The 21,028-nt window shown below is 38.0% G+C and overlaps 1 protein-coding gene across 2 annotated transcripts in view; it reads left to right on the top strand.

Moving 5' to 3' along the window:
* The window catches only part of EXOC6B (exocyst complex component 6B), a 664,516-nt gene that overhangs the window by 486,011 nt on the left and 157,477 nt on the right, over positions 1-21,028 (top strand). For both annotated transcript variants that reach the window (XM_043918361.1, XM_043918362.1), the window contains exon 20: positions 9,909-9,982. In XM_043918361.1, the coding sequence (XP_043774296.1) occupies positions 9,909-9,982 (74 nt within the window). The remainder of the gene's footprint in view (positions 1-9,908; positions 9,983-21,028) is intronic.

The following is a 21,028-nucleotide window of genomic DNA, read 5'->3' as shown; positions in this document are numbered from 1 at the left end:
AGAATACTGGAGTGGGTAGCTGTTCCCTTCTCCATGGGATCTTCCTAAGCCAGGAATGGAACCCAAGTCTCCACATTGCAGATGGATTCTTTACCATCTGAGCCACCAGGGAAGCCTGAAGCATGATTGAATAAATAACTTGCTACATGATTGAAATCGACCACCATCCCTTCCCCTCTCTGGAGATTGAGGGTGGGCTGAACGTGTCAACCCTCTCGTCACAGGCTTGGTCATTCTGGTTTGTGCAGCCCCTCCCTTAAAACTACTTAAGGGCCCTCAGGAGTCAACTTCTCAGCATAAACTTAGGTATGATCAAAATGATTCAATTATGAATTGCTCAGGAGCTTTCCTGTTGCTCAGGACCTTTGGAGGATATAAAACTCCTTGTCAGGAGCTAGGACCTAAGACCAGGTATATTCCTTGTTATGTAATAGGCCTCAAGAGTATATTTGATTCAGTCCCATAGCTTTAAGCAAGTGAAATATTATTGCCTTCATTTTACAGGGGAGACATCTGGCACTAAAAACTTAAATGATAAGCCCAAGGTCACATAAGTAAAATCTAGAAATATTGGAATCCTAGTTACCTTAGCTAATGATAAATCCATTTTCTGTGAACACCAATCAATGTAGACTAAGACTCAATTTTCCTAGCAAATTGTGAGACTATCCACGAAATTTATACCAAAGAAACATTATCCGCTTTTGCAGTTATAAGTCAGGATTGTTACTGTCATCACTTGCTGGGGAACCTGAGAGTCAAAGAGCTTTGTCTGGAAACATACACTGCTCAACTGTCAGTTTTTTTAATATACCTTAATCATTCCAAAATGATTTGAGACTACTTTCAGTAGGATAAGTTGAAAAAATTAGTAAATTAGATATTAAGAAAAGAAAATGAGATGAAGAGAAGAAAGGAAAGAATACTAGCATAAAAATCAATAGAGAGGTACTATAAAAATTTATTGATAGACATAGTGAAGAATATACAAAGTATATAGCTGCCTCAGAGGGTGACATATTTTTAAAATATGAGCTGAAGAGAAGCCATTGTGTAGTACCAGGAACATTTGTTTCGATCCTAATTTCATAGTCAATATAGACACAATTCATATTGCTGTGAATTTGGAGAGTGCTCTTTCCTTGTCATTCTGAAATCATTCTTTGCACATTTCATTTTAGCTTTCATTCTTTACAGTCAACATCATATGAAGCTGTGCTGTCCAAAACTATAGATACCAGCCACAAGTGGTTATTTGAGCATTTGACACACAGCTCAAATATGAGTTGTACTCTAAGTGAAGAACACATCCTGGATTTTGACAAAAACCTCATGAATAATTTTTAAAATGCTAATTTTATGTTGATATTAAAATATTTTAGATATATTAAGTAAAATAATATATGCTATTATTAATTTTTAACTGATTTTTATTTTCTTAAGTGTATCTACTAAAATTTCTAAAATTATACATGTAGCTCTTGTTTCTATTTGGACAATGCTTTTCTGGAGAATTTATTACCATTATGTTAAGTGCCTATAGAATCCTTCTCAATGTAAAATTTCAGATAAACTTAATTCTGTCTTGTGTCTATACAACAGAATGATCAGTGCTGAACAAACACATGGATAAGATTAAGTCCTTGAAAGCACAGTAAAAATATCAAGGATATAAAGTTACTACTTGAGAACACCAGTCTTTCTCATCTCTCAGGAAACCCACGCTTTTCATTGCAGGTTCTCAGCTTTCTTTAAGATTATTCACAGAAGCACTGCTGTTTCCTAATTGGCAGAGGCTTCTTTTCACTATAGTATTAAAAAAAATCTATTATGTAATCGGCCTTTATTTTTCAAAATTGCAAAACTTCAGAGGAAAATTGTGGTGTTACACAGACCTGTATATTTTTATGACTTCATTGTTATTGAAATGAAAAAGATATACAAATGTATATATGTACATATATAAAAGGAACATGTAAAGTAAATATTTGCTTTCAGACATTATAGGTCAGGGATGCATATTGAAATAATAGAGGGGTTAGGTTTTAACTGGTTCACCAACTTACTTTTTTTGGTTTTAATTTTTTCATCTGTAAAAGTCCTTAGCAATTACAAATGCTCCTTTCAGCTTTAGGATTCTTGGTTGTAAACTCAAGTCCTGGGACATTTTGTGCTATGTTTTTGGCAATTATTTATGGAAATATTAAGGGAACATCCAATGCCATGTGGCATGACATTGTTCTGCCACTTGTTATGGGTCTTGGCTTTCCTTAACCTTCTTCCTCTGCAATGCAAAAGATACTCTGTTTAATTTGGTGAATACATCTAATGTGTTCTTATCCACCATTTAGAATACTATTTCCTTAAACAAGGAACACCACTTTATGTCTATAAAAGCACCCAGTGGCATCTGGACTCCATGACATGGTAGGAATTTATGTCACCTCCTTCTTTTAAATCTTGAATAAAATTATGACTTTCTAGTTTGCTTTGCTAGAAATCAGCCAATTAATTTCATTAAACTGTTTACAGATTCTTCTTCTATGTTATAGATGTTAGTAAGGCATAAAAATCAATTTCTCCAATTTGCTAGGTTTATTCCACATAAGACAGCTGTCTCCAGGGGAATGTGTTCTGTCATTGACACCAGTCTCTGCCAGTATCTGAACCCTCATTTCCTTTCAGTGGTACAGTATGAGGGAGAGACACCTGGAAACTGATTGGCTTATTTACTCAGCAGCATCATGAAAGTTCCTTCATGCTTGTGGCCATTTTCTCTCTTACAGTGGATTAATCTCTTATTAATTAAAAACCTATATTTATCTGTCCTAGTTTTCAATTGTCTTTTAAAGCAAAAGGAGCTAGGAGAATTAAACTTTGAAAACAATTTATAAATCTATTTAGAGTGCTGCTTTGGCGTTTGCTATCAGACTCTGTTATTATCAGTTTTAATTGTATTTCTCACACAGAAACTCAGAATAGATTAGATTGTACTTTACTCTGCCCTTCTTAAGGCAGAAGGTCTAGTGAGTTTAAAATATATGAAAGCAAAGAAAAATTTATATCAAAGGATTATACTCTGTGTCATTAAAGGTGACTTGTTTTATGATTACATGTTCATACAAACACACTTATACAAGTATAGTCTGCTGAATCTTCAAGGAACTTTCCCCTCCCCACTCCTACCCCCACCCCCTTCCTTTTTCCTCCCCTCCTTGATAGCTCTCTCGTTTGTACTTACTTCCTCATGTTCTGGCCTACCTTTCTCTGACTATCAGGGCCTTGAGTGGAGTCCCTGTGGAGTCCATCAACTCTTCTCTGTAATTAGCTTTGTGGAACCACGGAGAAGTGATGCAAGAAGGCTTTGACTTCCCCAGAGCTACACTTCATAGTCTAGCACACTCCTTATCTGTTGCCCCAGGGACCCAGATACCAGGAAACCGTTACATTAATACGGCAACAGCAGCTCTTATTTGTTTTAATCCCATAAAAACTGCATGTGACCTGACCTGATCTCAAGATATAAACAAGTACCCAACATAGTTTGAGCTCCAGAATACTGATTTTCCTTTCTCACTGGACATTTTGGCCAAAAACAAAACCCTAATCTGTTCAGTCGAGGCTGGTGATGCTATCTTGTCCACTGTCTAACTTGGAACTAAACTGAAAGCAATAGTATATTATGCTAACCAAGAATTTCTGGTTAAAATTTTGCCCTCTGCCTTTTCAGTTTTCTCTTATTTGAACAAATTAGCTTCTCCTCTAAGAATTGTTATTTTACCTACTTCCTGGATATTGTACTAGTTGTGATTTTTTGAAATAAATTTTACCTTGCTCATCTTCCTTTGAAAATTATTCTTGTTTTATGAACAATTTGCAAAGATTCAGAAGAATTTCTTTTATATTCTGTTTCCCACAACTTGCTTTTGATAAGTTCTCAAATGTCCTGTCTGAATATACAGATTACAGACTAAGGCAGCCTTTTTTTGGTGGGTGGAACTATGTTTTATTTGGTGACCTTGTTGTTGTTCAGTCGCTAAGTTGTGTCTGACTCTTTGCAACCCCATGGATTGCAGCACACCAGGCTTCCCTGCCCCTCTCTTCTTGGAGTCTGTCCAAACTCATGTCCATTGAGTTGGTGATGCTATCTAACCCTCTCATCCTCTGTCACCTCCTTCTCCTTTTGCCTTCAATGTTTCCCAGCATCAGGGTCTTTTCCAGTGACTCAGGCCTTCACATCAGGTGGCCAAAGTATTGGAGCTTCAGCTTCAGCATCAGTCCTGCCAATGAATATTCAGGGTTGATTCCTTTAGGATTGACTGGTTTGATCTCCTTGCAGTCCAAGGGACTCTCAAGAATCCTATCTAGCTCCACAGTTTGAAAGCATCAATTCTTCAGCACTCAGCTTTCTTTATGATCCAACTCTCACATCTATACACAACTACTGGAAAAACCATAGCTTTGACTACTGAGAACTAAAGCCTGGGAGACACCTCTCAGATAAAACTGTTCCAAAAAGCTAAGGAAGGAGCCTGAATATGTAGGAATTTTTGCTGAAGAAAAAGAAAACATAGAGTCTAACATCAATAGATTACAGCTAATCACAGAAGGCAGACATCTCAAATTAATAATTTTGGTTCTTGTCTACAGATGGAAAGATGCAAAAGTCTGACTCATAGAATTTATTCCTTTGATATGTATCTTAACTATCTTGGGCCAGCATCCTGTTTTTCTCCATCCTGAAATCCGTTCAGGGCATACTGTCTAGGGTAGCTGCAATGGTTGATGACTTGATGGTGGACAGCACGTGGTTTTTACCAGAATGGCAGGCAAGATTCTTGTTTACTGAAATGGCAGGCAACATTTTTTTTATCCATACTGGTGTTAAAACTTAGAAGTGCTGTAACCTGGGAACCCTTCAAGCAAGAGAAGGGGAAAAAAGGAGACACATAAGTCAAGCTTTTTCAGGTCCCCACCAGCCAACTTCACCTATAGTCACTTAAGGTTTAACCTTTCCGAGTTTAATTCACTTTTCTGTACTCTTTCAAGGCCTTGAACTCTGAAAAACTACAATACTGCTCTCTGGCTATAAGGCAGTCATTTTGACTCCTCAAAGCCTCTTCTAACTGTGACTCTCCCATTTTTTCTAATTAGGGTTCTATGCTTGTTTTTTTAATTAGGGTTCTGTGCTCTTTTTCAAATGTATATTTTGTTTTCCTCAGTGAAATGTGAATGTACCAAGTAATTTTAAAGTTTATTTAAACATTTTTTTCCTCCCCTCTCTAAGTGGTAGTTCATTTTAAGAAAAGCCTTTAAGAAGTCTAGAAAGCTTTTTGAAATTAGTTGAATTCCTCTATTTTCTACTTTGGTAATTTTCATTTCAGTAAAATATGAAGGTTATTGGAACTGTAAACCTGTTGGATAATTTTGACAAATTAATATTGATTTAAAAATATTGTCACACCTCATAAATTTAAGTATGTATTATGAGAATGTGAAAAAATGTTGGAAATTTGTTAAGTAAAAGTGAAAGGTTTTTTGTGTGTGATTTTCTTTTCCTGTTTATACCTTCACTTAACGGTATGACTTCTTTCCTATAATTTTGTATACCTCCCTTTAATTTTTTAAATGAAATATTTATTTCATTAAAATTTTTTCGTATTTGCAAATTAGCTTTGAGAGTCAGGCTCTGATAGCAGTTTCAATGCTTGAGAGACCGTACTACGATTAAGGGCAGTGAAAAGGAACTGGGTGAGCCAAGCTCTCAAAAGGATGGCTTGGTACTGGCCAGAAGCTCCAATAACCTAAACGAGTTTTTCAAGGGGAAGCTTTCTTGCCAGCCTCACGGGAACCTTGACTCAGTCCCCAGATAACATAAGATAGTCAAAGGTAGGATTTGGTTCTCTATAAAGTGGAACAAGCACCTTGATATTCTTGTGAAGCTGGTGCCACTCTGCAGAACTCCAGCCTTGGGGAACTCTGGCACTGGCTTAAACCTCTTAGAGACTGAAAACCTACTACAGATCTTGGAATGCAGAGACAAGTCCAAAAAGAGGCTTCTTCACTGCCTGTTGGTTCTACTTGGCCACTAGTACAGACATATACTCCTTTTCATTCGTGATTCTAAAGGAAAGCTTCTGTGTGTTCATGAAGCCAGTTTTATATGTTTCAATGGACTGGGGGCTTCTTGTACCCCTCCCATGTGTAGTTGTTCTCCTCTCTATTAAGCAGCCTCTGAGAATATGGGTGTGCAAATCAATCCCAGTTGCCTGTAATGCTAAATCTTGAACAGGTTATAGCTCTTGGTGCTAGAGAAAATAGCACTGAATAATTGGGGATGTATGTGTTCTTCTGTTTCCTTTTCTCTGATTATAAAAGTGGTCTGTACTCATTTTTAATGTTTATAAAATGTAGAAGAGAATAAAATCCCTTGTAATCTTCCTCTCTTTAACAGCCTCAGTTACCATTATGAAGTGAATGCTTACTGTCGTGTGTTTTACTGTTATTGTACTTTACATAGTTGAAGATAAATACAAATTTTAATTTAAAAGTATTCACACTTTCTTATGCTATTAACATTTTTCATAATATGTAAAAAATTGACTCTACAGGAACAATCATGTTTTAAAGGAAATATTGAATCACAAAATTATAGGAGATCTGCTTAATATATTTATTGATTTTCTAAAATAATACGAGTGAAAATTCCTGTGCTGTGGCTAATACACTAGTAATTAGTCATATCAGCCTTCTTTAAGTGAATCACTTAAATATTTGCCTATAAATTTCAGTACCAACCCACTAACTTACAACTGAATGGTAGCTGAATTTTCTTCTAATGTTTTGTCCTGGATATAAAACAGTGTTTCTTTACATTTGTTTGGTCACCCACCCTCTGAGAATTCAGTAAAAGATACCCACCTTCTTCACAGGGAAGCGAATATTCCCACAAAAAACTAATTATAATGACAATCAATTATGTTATGCCAGGCACTCTGCCAGTTGCTTTACATGTTATTTCATTTAACCCTCACAGCAGCAGTATAAGGAATACACTGCCACCCTCATTTTTGAGATAAAGATATTGAACCTTTTAGGAGATTAAGTAGTTTGCACATATCCATAGAGCTAGTAAGTGGAACTCAAACTCTGATTTTTAAAACCCCAGAGCCCATCCCCTCAATCATTGTGCACCTAATTTTAGGAAGCTCATATAGTCCTAAAGTCTACTTATTGATACTCATGTTAAGGACACCTTACTATTGCAGTCCAAAGAGTTTCATTGGCAGTAAAGAATATGTGTAATTAGTTGATCTTGTTATTTCTGTAAAGTATAGGTATTTGTTGGACATCTACTATTTTGAACACTTTGCTATGTTCTGTGATATGGTCCTTACCCCTAAGAATTTTACTGTCTACCTGAGAGGATAAAAATTACATTCATAAAATAATGAGAAAATATAAATGTGAAGTTGAATATATAGTATTTAATATTTCTAGAAGATATGCAATAAAATTAATCTGTTCACTTTGTTGCACCTGATGCAGTTGTCATTCTCTGATTTATAAAATTAAAATCAAATCTAAAAGGCCACTATGTCCTCTGGGAACCTGGAAAATTCACTGTGTCATAAAATGACATCTATAAAGTGTGACTGACTAAATATGTATCAGATCCAGATACCTGAGTGGTTTTATCAGCATCATGTCAGCCCCAGGGAGCATGCCCAATAACGAGATTCAAGAATGTGTGGCCACTTCTCAAGCATTCAACCCATGTATCACAGGGCAGTCCTGTTGAACTGAACACGTGTGGTTCAGCAGAACACCTTGACAGTTGCTGCATCTTGGCTTGTGGGGTTCCTACTGACAGAAGAGACTCCAGTCCTTCAAATGATGCAGCATAAGGCGTATGTCATATGGGAGCAACAGTGATAATCTGCCAACCTTGGATGAAATCGTCAGACATAGGAAGCTTATTTAAGCTGACTGTCTGACCATCAAGGTTGTCAAAAAGAGTGACTGTGGCTCTGACTCAAAGAGCTGCTCTCAATAGGAGCATAATATGAGGAGGTTATACGTGTGATTGAGCAGCTGTTGTATGCAAGGGTATCACAGATGATTGCTATTGTAAGATATGAAGGATGGATTATTTAAGCTTTTATTAACATGGCTTTCATGATGTATTTATACAGCTTTAGAACTTTACCCTTTTAAAACTTTAATTATTTGGGCTATACATATGATGGAATTAATTTATAAATGGATATAAATTTTCTTTCCAAAGTAAATAGAAACTTAGTGTGCTATCATTCTATATAGTTTATCCCCTTCCATTTGAGTTATTTTTTTTTAAATCTCTAAAATAAGACTATTTTGTGAAAACTCCAGGATAAGAAGGTTTTTTTTTATTTCACATTTGTACTCTATATAATTAGTTTAATAAATTGGTTTAAGTTTTATTTCATGTAATGTTTTTATATTCCCTTCAACTTAACTTGTTAACATTATTTCTTAAAGTAGGGCAAGGAATTTATGAAAACCCATTAGACATTTCCTATATGAAAAATATTTTTAAAGAACAGGAATACCTATCATTGTTCATAAATCATCACTTGAAGCTATCCAGCTACTAGTTGTTTGGAGGAATTTTCCAGACATATATGCAAATATCTTGGTAGATTTTATTTAATTTCAAAAGAAAATATGATACCAACTTCCTGTAATTTCTTAAATTCATTCCTGGAGAAAAATAAAATCAAAAGGAAAACATCCCTTTTCATATTTGTTTTGAGCAGATATTTGAATTGTTTTTGAGGTAAATAGTAGGTTGATGTTAAATGTTTATCTTGCTTTGTTTGACTTCACAGAGAGAATTCAAGGGATAGTAACTGTACAGCTTTTGAATTTTCTCTGTGTTTTGTCTGTATATAGGGGCTTAAACAAGACCTTTCGGTTTTGTAATAAGCAGGGCTTAGGGACAATAAAACTTGACATTCTTAACTGTTAACTAGTCTCTTTCCCTGTAGTCCTGTGCAGTTACCTTCTTCTTAATGATGTAGAAGCCAGAGTCGTAAACTAAGCATGGACCCAAGGCGCTACTGTAAACTGCAAATAGCATTCATGTGTCTCTTTGACCTAAGACTCAATTGGAGTAGAGGAAGAGAAAAATAATTTTTGAGAGTGGAATAGAAGTAAAAGTCAAGAGCAAAGAATACCCTAGGAGGATGGACATATACAAATACCCCCTAAGTTTTTGCAGTGATATTTGTTTAGATGGGTCTTCTCATATCTGCAATACTCTTTTACTGAAGAGCCAAGCACTGGATTGGCAGCCTCTGCTGCCGGTGTGTGTGTTTGTGTGTCTGTGTGTGGGTTGGCAATAATGCACTCATGAGATAATGCAAATAATCAGTGAGGGAATAATTAATGATGTGGCAGGGAATATTTTTTGATAAATGCTTGGGGAATGAGGTGACAGGCGTGAAATTAGAAAATTCCTTCAGCGATCTAAAATATAAATAGCTTTCGGAACTGAAAAGAGTTTCACAGCTGAAGATTTTATTGTGTTGAGAGGAAAAACTTTTTTCTCTCCCCCACTCCCTCCTCCTTTGCAAGTTGTTTGTCCATTCACAAAACAAATACTCTGAAGCCCAGCGCGGCTCATGGGAATAAATTTCAGGTCGAATTAGTACAGTTTCCTTGCTGTCAGGATGCTGGAATTAATGGTGTTTTGATGACACGAATTTTGAAGGGCAGACAAAGAAGCTGAAGGGAGAGAGACATGACTCCTTAGAAGCTTGGTCCTCCTCTCCCCCAGCCTCTCTTGTCTTCCCTGTCATCCGTCTGCCAATCTCCCTGTCCATGGTTAGTTAAAGGCGCTTTTTATCCTCTTTTCTTTCCCACAGAGTTTGCCAGATCCGGCCCGGTGCCTGGGTTCCAGGAGGACACGCTGCAGTTGGCCTTCATCGACTTGAGACAAGTAAGTCTTTGTGTTTTTGTTTTTTGTTTTTCTTTTAAGATGTGTGACTGAAGACCATCAGGTCTTAAGGAAAAGGAGAGGGGAGGGGCGTTGGCATTGGCGATTCACACTGGAGACCTAAGGGCTTTTCCCTGTGTTTGAGGCCACCTCTTTTATTTAGCTATCTGGGATCCTTAGCTATGGTGGAGTTAAAGGTTTTGTGGATGGAAGGAAAGGGAGGAGGTGGAAGGAGGGCCCCAGAATATAGCAGGACTCAAGTGACCCTCAAGTGATGTGACCCATTGTGCTGTAGTTGGCTTTTGCAGACACAGCAGAAAAGATAACTCGGCAAACTGATGCTAAGGAGGTGCACCGATGCAGAGACGGCCTGCTTAGAGAACCTTTGTTTGCAGATAATGAGGGCAGTAACAGTTAATGAAAATGAAATATTTTACATTCTGGATTGTTGGTTTGGTTTGTTGACTTTTTTTTTCTGTTCCCTTAAGTCTTCTCATCCCCACCTTCGTAGAATGTGGTCAGCCTTGAGTGACTGAGTGGTCATTTTAGTTGATTTCTAAAGGCCCTGACCAGTGATGATAACCTGACAGGTAATCCTCCTAAAGTAGTGTGATGAAAGCTGGTACTTAGGTATACCTGAGGTTTGCAAGCCCATCAGACAGAGTCATTCTATAGAGCTGTTGCTTGCAGATTGAAAAGGGCGGGTTGGTGGGTCTTGGTGGATTTGGTACAGAGGAGCAGTATGGGTGGGGGCCGAAAGAGGGAGAGAGTTAACTGGGCTCTGTCATCTCTTCACTCTGAAGATGGATGGGGTTGATAGAAAGTGTGAATGAAGTAAGAATCAATGACTGATGCTTCTCTCCTATTAAAACAATCTTTTTTTTTTGTCTGTTTTTAAAAGGGTGCTGGCTTTGTTTCTCCTGCCATAATGATGCAGTGCCTCTTGTTTTCAGAGCTGACAAAGTTTGCATTCTGAGAACTTTTAGATGCCCAGGGTATTTCTTAAAGCCGTAGGACCCCTTGTATTGGTAGTCTCCTTACCACTGTGACTCGATTCATGCTAGAACAGCTTTTAACCCATAATGGATGGCCTGAGCTACCCCTGAATCCTTGTGGATGGGTGGTGTAATCTGTCATCTGATGACAATTCTGGAAAGCCCTGTTAAGCAGAAAATAGAAAATTGTGTCTCTATAGACCTGCCAAAGTTTGAGGATTCAGGCCGCGTCCCAGAAACGTGTGTCAACTTAGTATTTAGGAGTTGAGGTGGGGGTTCTCCTAAACATAAAGGCTTTCTCAGCATGGTCCCAAATGGAGCTGAGTATCTCTTTCCACCCTTTAGATCTTCCACCTGTGGATTCAGCAAGTCAACTGAGGTGTTCAGGTTTTAACCCTTTGACTTGATGTTAAGGCTGAAAGATTGGGATTTTGCTTTGGAGTTTTGTGGTATGGTATCTGTTTGAGTATCCCCTCACTGTTTCTTCTCAGAGACTTCTGAGCCAGTTGGCTTTTCTTGGAAAGCAGAAATTGAATTTCATTGGAAAAACACATCCAAGGAAAAAATTTTCTCTTCTCGCTGTTCATGAAAAGGAAGTGTGGTCATTCTCTCAAGTTTGTGGTTTTGGTCCCTATGGAAAGTAGCTAGTGTTCACAGAAAATGTTAACTAAAGGAGTAAGTTAGAAAGCACAGCCAAAATAAGGTGGATCTGAGCCGGGATGAGTGCTGAAATACTTGTGAGTTCTCAGTGAACACTGTTGTTTATGCTTAAGTTCCTCTTTTCTATTACATTTTTGTTCTCAGAGTTCCTTGCATGAAATTTTTAGTAGTAGAAAAAACTCTAAAACTCACTGAGTCAGGAAAGAGTATGCCTCTTCCTGTTGAATCTATCACTTAATTTCTATTTATGTCTGTCTCTATTAAGGCAGCTTAAATTCTTAGATCATATGAAAAACTTCCCTAGCTCATTACTAGCAGGCCTTAGGTAAGTTAAATCAGGGTGACAAAAATGATCTTTCCCCATCCCATGCTGAAAATGCATATCTCTTTGTAGTCCATCTTAGTCGTTCTCATAAATTAATTAAAGTGAGCATTGTTTTTAAAGGGAGCAGCTTATGAAGTATAAGAGATGTTCAGATTATAAATAGAAAGCCTGGAAGTATGTTTTCAAATAAGACATGATTAGGTGTCCTTTAATATATGTCCTTTTGCCTGTACTCTTTGGAATCCTAAAATAGAGTTACAGAAATTGGGGGCTACGCTGGGTGCTGATCTTAAAAATCATGTAAATGTATCCTGATTTATGGAGCTTCCATCTGCTAGAAACTGAATCTTTTTCATACATGACATTGTTACCCGTTCTATATCTAGTTCTTATGTGGTTGATTTTATATACCACAGCTGAAGGTTTCACTCTTTTTGGACTGTGTTTTCCTTTTAAGACATTTTATTAACAAACCAGATTTTAATCATTAAATCGTTATTTAATAATTAGTCATTTAATTATTTATTTAGCCTGTCTAAACCTTTAATGTCTTGACTCAGTTATCCACCTTACCGCTTGATTTAACCATTATGTTCCTTTTAAGTCAAAGATAACAGTATTGATCAGAAATGGCTGAAGTTAAAGGAAGAAGTTAAAGTTAAAGCATAAATAGGATACATGTATGCACCCATGGAAAAGGGTGATTTGTGCCCATTCAGTGCAGCAAGGATGTTCTTTTACTGTCATTGAGTTTATTTTGCTCACGGGTTTTTGAATATATTCATGCTGATCATGCTTTTCATGTCCTTTTGCTTTAGAGTGTTTCACACTATCAACTGAATGATAATTTTGAAAATATTCAAAACATAGAATATTTGATGAAATCATCTCTGTACACACTATAATAGCCGAGTGTCATTTGAAAGCCATAGAATTTTATTAGGAAGCAAATTAAATGTGGATAGCAGAACTATTTATCCTTTCTGAGCCATTCTGTCTACTCTGATTTTTCTACTTCTTAAGGAAAAAAGTGAAATGACATTCTGAATACACAGGATTTCATGATCTTTTACATTTGTAAAGCACTTCAGAATTAAAGCATATTTACATACATACGTCATTTGTCAGGTTTCTGGGTGTAGAAAACCACCTGTTAGTGGGAATTAGTACAAATCAAAATCTTCTCCTTTTACACTTTATATTTTCTGTATTCCCAAGCTCATGAAAGTAGGATTGCAGTACAATTTCACATCCATGTATCAAATGTGTGCTATTTCTATTAAAATCCAAAATTTGGATTAATCCTAAATATTGAGAAGGTCAGCGTAAGGGCTCACTTATTAACTGTCTTGAAGTAGCATTTATATTCTAGGTAATAAAAGTTGCTGTCCCTTAATGGTTCATAATTGAGAGTAGCAACACAAGGCCACTAGCAGATCCTCAGTAGTTATCTGATTCTCAGACAGTACTGTGGTTGGTATTTTCTTCCATTGTTAAACTTTAAGTAAATAATGTCGAAGAACACCAGAATTTGAACTTTAGTTGATTTTCATTTCAGTCTATCAAACTCTGAGTGCCTACTATGAACAAATTACAACTTAGGTGTTGTGGGAATACACAGTGGATATAATACATTCTAATAGCAAAGAGGTGAACAGCAAATACTTGATTCTAATATAAGGCACACTATGTGTAAGTATTTCATTTGAAGGCTAAAACCATTGTGTATGTTTCAGTTATTTCAACAGCTTATGCTGCATGACATATCACCCCACAACATATTGGCTTAAAACAGGAATCATTTATTTAGCTCAAGTTTCTACAGACTAGATAGGTTCAGCTGAGCTCATCAGACTTTGAGATGAACTACTAGAGTGGCTGCAGACTGCCTGATCCAGGATACCTTACCTAAGCCGACTCTTCTCTGCTCCTTGTGATTTCTCTCTAACCAACAGACCAAGCCAGGCTTGTCCACATGGCATCCTGGCAGGCTTCCGGGAAAGCAAGAGGAAACGTGAAAACCTCTTGAGGTCTACACTTGAAATATCACTTCTTCAGCATTCTGTTGGCTAGAGCTGGTCACAGACAGGGCCAGCCCAAATTCAAGGAATAGGGAAATAGATTCCGACTTACAGTCTAGTTGGAATATGACTTTTATATAATGATGCAAAATAAACAATGCAAATCAGGAGCAAGATTGAATCTCTAAGTACAAAAAAAGGCCATGAAGTAGAGAGGTCTTTGTAGGCCTGAGCAGTATAAAATTTTTCATGGAAAAGGTGGAGAGTTAAACCGAGAGGAGAGTTACATCAAGAATAGCTGGACTTAAGTATTTTTTTGAAAATCTGTGTGCATGTTTGTGTGCATGTGTATGTATGCATCTGTGTGTTTGTTGTTAACCAGGATCTAACTGTCTTTCTGCCTTTCGTATTAAGCTCATCTCTTTAAATACCATTTTCTTAATTCCTCTTCTTTATTCTTTGCTTTTACTTTTCAGCTTCTTCTTGGACCTCTTTTTTTTATGTTCCATAACTCCTCATCAAATGCTGTTTATTACAAGCTACCTTGAAACATTTCACATTTCTGTTATTCCATTCATTATGAGAGTCTTAATTTCCCCTGATAATTATTACATTATTTATTTAATTTTTAGCTGTTCACCTTCCATGTCTGACCAATAGGGAAAGGCTTGAATGTGTTCTTTAGCAACGTCACATTATTTTCTGTTCTTTGGCATCAACAGTTATTTACTTCCAATATATTTAAGTTTTATAAAGCTGAATGAATTAGGTTGTGACATTGCATCAGATCTTCTGAATGGAGCTTGTTGGCAATGATTCTTAAACAGTGATGCCATCCCAAGATATCTGTGGCTTTTTTTAGATTGAGTTGGTGACATTCCCTCTAGGCCAGTTATTCTCCAATTTCTGAACCTTCTGTCTAAAGTAAACACAGTGCATTTCCATTGCAGGCACTTACCATGCCTTAAAAACAACTATAGGACCTAAGAGAAATAATTCTAAATTTCTTTGGAGATATTGAACAAATTCTGGTATTATACCTATTAGAGAGATATAGGCAAAATCAATAAGTTAGCCAACATCAGGTAGGGAAACCTGAGAACCACTCAAGAATCTTACTTTGTAGGACTGCCCCTTTTATTTCCCCTCCTATCTTGATCCTGTTCAATAAAATTTTGTCTTTTTATTAATTTGCTTTCTGTCTTATTTGGCCTACCCCCAAGTTTAATGAACAGTATTCCCATTAAGAGTAATATGTCCCCTTTGCTTGACTGCTATTGTCTCTTATGGAAAAAAAATCCTAACTTTGCTTAATAATCACTTATATTTTAGCCTCAGTAGAATATCCATTTATATCAAAAAAGTGCTTTTGTCTAATATAGCATGTATCAAAATGATACTTAATAGAATTTATTTTATATTATTTCACCATAACCAGACTAAACAACCCCTAACTAGATGATTACATAGGAGGCTAGGCTAGCGGGGAAGCATGAAAAGCCTCAAGGATCAGTCTTCGTCACTGATCATTTCTTCCAGTATTAAACTGGGAGAAAGCCATCTCCCACATGTACTACTTAATAGGGAGGGGTGGTAGCCTGTAGTTTTACCATGTATTTACTGAGCAGTTGTCGGTGAGTGATGGTAAAGAAGGGAGGTGTGGGTGTAGATAGTAGGGGAAAGTTTTTATGAAAGGATATTCTTGGTGGAGGAAAGTAGAGACCATGGTGTATTAACCCTCTAGTACTGAAGTGTGTGGATCAGTAATGTCGTCAGTAGAAATACTCTCCAGGTGCTCAATTGAAATAGTTTGTGGGTATTTAATAATGACCTATAAAACTGGGAGTCATCTGCACCAGAGTTATTAATCAAACAGTTTGATAACCCATGAAATTGGAAGATGTCACTTCTATAAGTGATGCGAATGGTGGGGTTGGAAGGAGCGGTTTGAGCCATTAGTTGAATTATCTGGGAAAAGATTATCTGCACAACCAATGATAGCGTATGTAACCTATCCCTTGGACAGTAGGGAGATCAAAGCAGTGTATCCTAAATTTAGTAAATCCTAAAGGAAATCAACCCTGAATATTCATTGGAAGGACTGATGCTGCAGCCGACACTCCAGTACTTTGGCCACCAGATGTGAAGAGCTGATTCATTGGTAAAGACCCTGGTGCTGGGGAAGATTGAGGGCTGGAGGAGAAGGGGACAGCAGAGGATGAGATGGTTGGATGGCATCATCAACTTAATGGACATGAGTTTGAGCAAACTCAGGGAGATAGTGAAGGACAGGGAAGCCTGGCTTGCTGCAGTCCATGGGGGTCCCAAAGAGTTGGACACACCTGAGTGACTGAACAACAATGTAGGTAGATGTCATTTCAGAAATGAAATCCAGGGTTATCATATCCCAAAGGCATTTGCTGATTAGAAGAGGTTGTAGTATTAATAATATATTGGAACACCTTCACAAATCTCTGCTGATACAGAGCTACTAGAAGTTCCTGCAGCTATAGTCATGTCTTGACATAAGTATGGCAAGCATTTAAATGTTAATATAGGCCCTCTAGTCAGAAAGCGTTCATTCATTCGTTCATTCACCACTATGCCTAACACTGTTACAGCATATATAGTGGTATAGTGGCTATAGTGGTGTAGGGGGTATAGGATAATGAATAAAATATGGTCCCTGCCCTTGTGGAGCTTACATTCTGATACAGTTTGCCCATGCTTGTAAAATAGGCCTTTTTAATGTTCTGCCCTTCCCAAAATCTCTCTTCATGTGACCCTCGTGCTTTGAGAGAATGCCATTTTGTCTAGATAATCTATTTTTGGTATTGATGCTATACTGGTCAGTTTTAGGGACAGCTGCAGAATTTTCTGTAAATATCCCCAGGACAAAGTGAAGTCTGCTGCATATTGATAAGCAGGCTTTCACAAAAGAGTGTTTAGGTACGGTTGGCAGCCTGGCACAAATAAGATGGTTAACTTGAAATACCTCAAAAGTAGGCCTTTGGTTTTTGAAGGCAGGTTTTTCTAATTGTATTGACAAAATTCTTTCACCCATGTTGTTTTGACAGGTGCTCATAACCTTCACAGTGATACCTCTAACCTTAAAGAAGGTTCTGACAGCAAATAATTCCTATTCCGAAGTAGGAGAAAGCTTAACACTTTTGGGTCTCTAAGTGTAAGTAAGTGAAAGTCGCTCAGTCATGTCCAACTCTTTGCAACCCCTTGTTGGACTATACAGTCCCTGGAATTCTCCAGGCCAGAATACTGAAGTGGTTAGCCATTCCCTTCTCCAGGGGATCTTCCCAACCCAGGGATTGAACACAGGTCTCCCGCATTGCAGGCAGATTCTTTACTGAGCCACCAGGGAAGCCCTTTTGGGTCTGGTTCTGTTTTAAAAAAAATAAATAAAAATGGGAACATTTCCAAGAATAGACTCTACTGAGCTAGACTTTTGACCTCAGATAAGTCAACGCTAGGTCAGCATACACATGGATGGGGCACAGGTGAATACAGCTACTGCAGTGTGGCTACAGCTTTTGCACACCAGATATATCTCCTTACCTTGCTCAGAACAGTATTAACTAGACCTGTCATGGAAGATTTACAGAAGGAATTGCCAGTAATATGTCATACATTCTGGGATTTACTGAATGTTTTTGGTTGGTTAGAGAATTTATTCTAGAACTGCTGAGACTTTGTGTCACCTAGGCCAGCCTCTTAACTGGGGAGGAGGTGAGCTCAGAAATTCTGTCTTTGGGCTCATTTCTGATTTAACACAGAACCCATTTTTTCTAGACCAGGGTTTTATGAAATAATATCCAAGTAGAGGACAACTCTTTGGTAATAGAAAATTGTATAAGGAATCACTTAAGAGCTAGGAAAAGACCCAGATATTTAATGAGCCAAATGACATTATAGCATGTTAGGAAGACCATTTTCTATTTATTAGCCTCTCTCTATGGAGATCATTTTAGCAATTCAGAGGTCTAATTTCTTAAAGTCTCATGGAGTCATTTCACGAGGTCAGGAGTCAGAGGGGAGGGAACAAATATTACTGGTTGATTCTCACCGCATTGAGACCATGGTAGTCTCAGAAGAGGGAGACTCTACAATGATTTTTTTGAAGTAGAGAGTAGTTGGGATACTCGAAGGGAAGATGGAAGGGTTAATAAGCTCCACTGTGTATTTGCCAGGGGCTTTGCTTTTCCTCTGAGAGGAGGCATATCCACTTAGCAAAAATGTAGGCAACAGAAACTCTTTGCATAGTTGTGCTTGGTGGAGAGGCCTCTTAGTTCTTTAAGAGCCTCCTCCTGTAGATAGTGTGTGTGTTGGAAATGCTGAATCTTTAATAACAGGATGTTAATGGCAGATACATAGAAATAAGCAATGGATGAAGAACCTTCAGTTAGTGGGGTTGTGGACAATCTTTTGGGTAGCAGGAGATAAAACACCAGGCTTTTGATGTATTTTCCCACAAATAATACATTGGATTTGGCCTTTGACTTACAAGCTGCCCGGGCTAACATTTTCCATTGTTACTGGCACCTCATATTGGTACAGTCCTGGGTTAGATGGCTCATCTAATCTAAAGCTGGTCAACAGAGTTGTCCACTGCTTCCTACTTTAAACTGGAGGCAGAGAGATCTGCCAGCTAGAGGTTCTACCCGAGTATAGAATAGCCTTTCTGGAAGTGTGAGTCTATAGTCTGTGACAATCCTCCTGCTCCTTTGGTCCAGTAAAATCTCTGTAACTTTTAATATGGGCATGGTGCCAGCATCACTCCAGATAGCCCCATAGTGAAATATGTCAGTTCAGAGGCTAGTTTTATTCCCTTTCAACTCTTATGTGACGAGCAAATAAGTGTAGCATATTCTAATTCTACGTTGGCTCATAGACAACATTTGTAATCCTCATGCTAAATCATAAAAGACCTAGGCAGTCTGTGAGACTAGCTACTAGGCTGACCTGAGACACTGCACCACTCTCTCCTTTCCCAGCAAGCCAAGCCTCAGAAACTCAGGAGATTTCTCCCTTACCTCCAACACAGTATGGATATGCGTATGCGTAAACCTGGAATTTGTGAATTTCTTAGATAATAACATCTTCAAGAGAAAGGACAGGAAAGTCATCACCAGTGAATTTCCCTGGGAGTAGCAGTGGAATCAGAGGCTGCTGTGGGTAGCACTGGCTGAGCTGAAGCCTGATGAGCTCCGAACACAAGGCTCAGCTGCGTTGACGACACTGTCTAGCGTCCTGTTAGAGGATACTCGGGCCAAAGGGCAGTAGAGCCAGTGCATGCGTGCTCAGTTGCTATGTTGTGTCCTACTCTTTGTGACCCCGTGGACTGTAGCCACCAGTCTCTGCTGTCCATGAAATTTCCCAGGCAGGAATACTGGAGTGGGTTGCCATTTCTTGGAGCTAATTTTTATCAGGGCTTCCCTTGTAGTTCAGTCGGTAAAGAATCTGCCTATAGTGCAGGAGATCCAGGTTCGATCCCTGGGTCTGGAAGATCCCCTGGAGAAGGAAATGGCAACCCACTCCAGTATCCTTGCCTGTAAAATCTCATGGACAGAAGAGCTGGTGGGCTGCAGTCCATGGGGTCGAAAAATGTATCCTATTGGTAGCCGCTGGAGGGCAGCAGAGAGTGACAGCAGGGGGCTAGACTTGGAGAATTGGGGCATATTTCATTTTGCCAAGAAAGAAGCCCCCATAACTATAAGAGAATTAGCTCTCTGGGAGCCACCATTACAAGCATAGGCCCATGGCGAACAAGGAACAAAAAGAACATCCAGAACATGATCTGAAGGTTAAAACCCTCTATTAGGCAAGTTCAGAAACCAGGATTTGGTAAAGAATGAAGTAGAATGAACTATGAAAGGGGAACCAGACATCACTAAAGATAGGGAACCCAAAGGGCTGTCTCAAGTGTCAAGTTCAATGAAGCAAACAAAGATGGAACAGGAACCAAGTGAAAGAAACAACTACAGCGGGAAGCAGGCCGGAGTGAGTGCGCTGAGGCAGATGGACAGTCAGGAACAGCTGACTCAGGCAGCCATACAGGAAGGAGCCTTCTGTAGGACACCTGTCAGCAAGCAGGGAGCTGCAGAAGAGTTTCACACACAATCACACAGCTATATCAATGGGATGCTCACCTCGTAAAGTAGTCCCTCCTTGATTAGCCAGGATTATTTCTTATTTTGGTCTCTGTTGTTTTCAGGAGCAAAATAACCCATTGAGAATGTGGAGAGAGAGAAATGATAAGGCATTTTAAGATGTGATTAAGGGATTATTATATATGAAATATTAAATTTGGGCATGAAGCCCTTCTGAATAGTACTGGTGTCAAAGGACAGCTCACTTTCCTAGTATAGCTTCTGATGTTCCCTTTTGGTATTTTACACTGTAACCTTTGCTGAGAATATCCAGTGGAAAAGAAAACCAGGCTCTTGACTAGTTATATAGGCAAGACCCAAATCAATCCAAGATTTGGGATCTGTTCCCATAGGTTAGCAGAGAGCTTTTTAGAGCTTTTAGAGTCTATTCTAATTGCTGTATAAGCAGTTTTCCAAACCTCTGAAGTATGGAGAAAGAAAACTCTTTTTTGGCCTGTTAAAATTCTAGTGTCTCCCTTTGTTTCAATTCCTTAAATGTCAGGAAAAGAAAATTCTTGTACCTACAAATTACGGTAACCTTATAGTGGCTGTTAAGACAGCATAATGGTTAAGAAATTTGGAATCAAGAAGACCTGGGTTTCTAACTGTGATATTGGCAAATTATTTGACCTCGCTAAGATGTAGTTTCCAACTATCTTTGATTATACACTTACCAAATATTGTGATGTAATTACAATTATCTTATTTAGTGCTTACAACAGCATTTTTAATCTTATAAGCTATAAAATCTTCATTTTTATAGACTAAGAAATGTTTCCAGTAGATTATTTCATAAATATAACAGGTGAATAAATTATGCTATGCCCTATATTAAAGAAATCTCTCTCATCAATAAAAAGAGTAAACTACTGATACATCCAATTCTA

The sequence above is a fragment of the Cervus elaphus genome, chromosome 11 (assembly GCF_910594005.1).
Source record: "Cervus elaphus chromosome 11, mCerEla1.1, whole genome shotgun sequence".
Classification (NCBI taxonomy): Eukaryota; Metazoa; Chordata; class Mammalia; order Artiodactyla; family Cervidae; genus Cervus; species Cervus elaphus.
The sequence above is the reverse complement of the archived record's forward strand: the minus strand, read 5'-3'. Positions and strand labels throughout refer to the sequence as shown.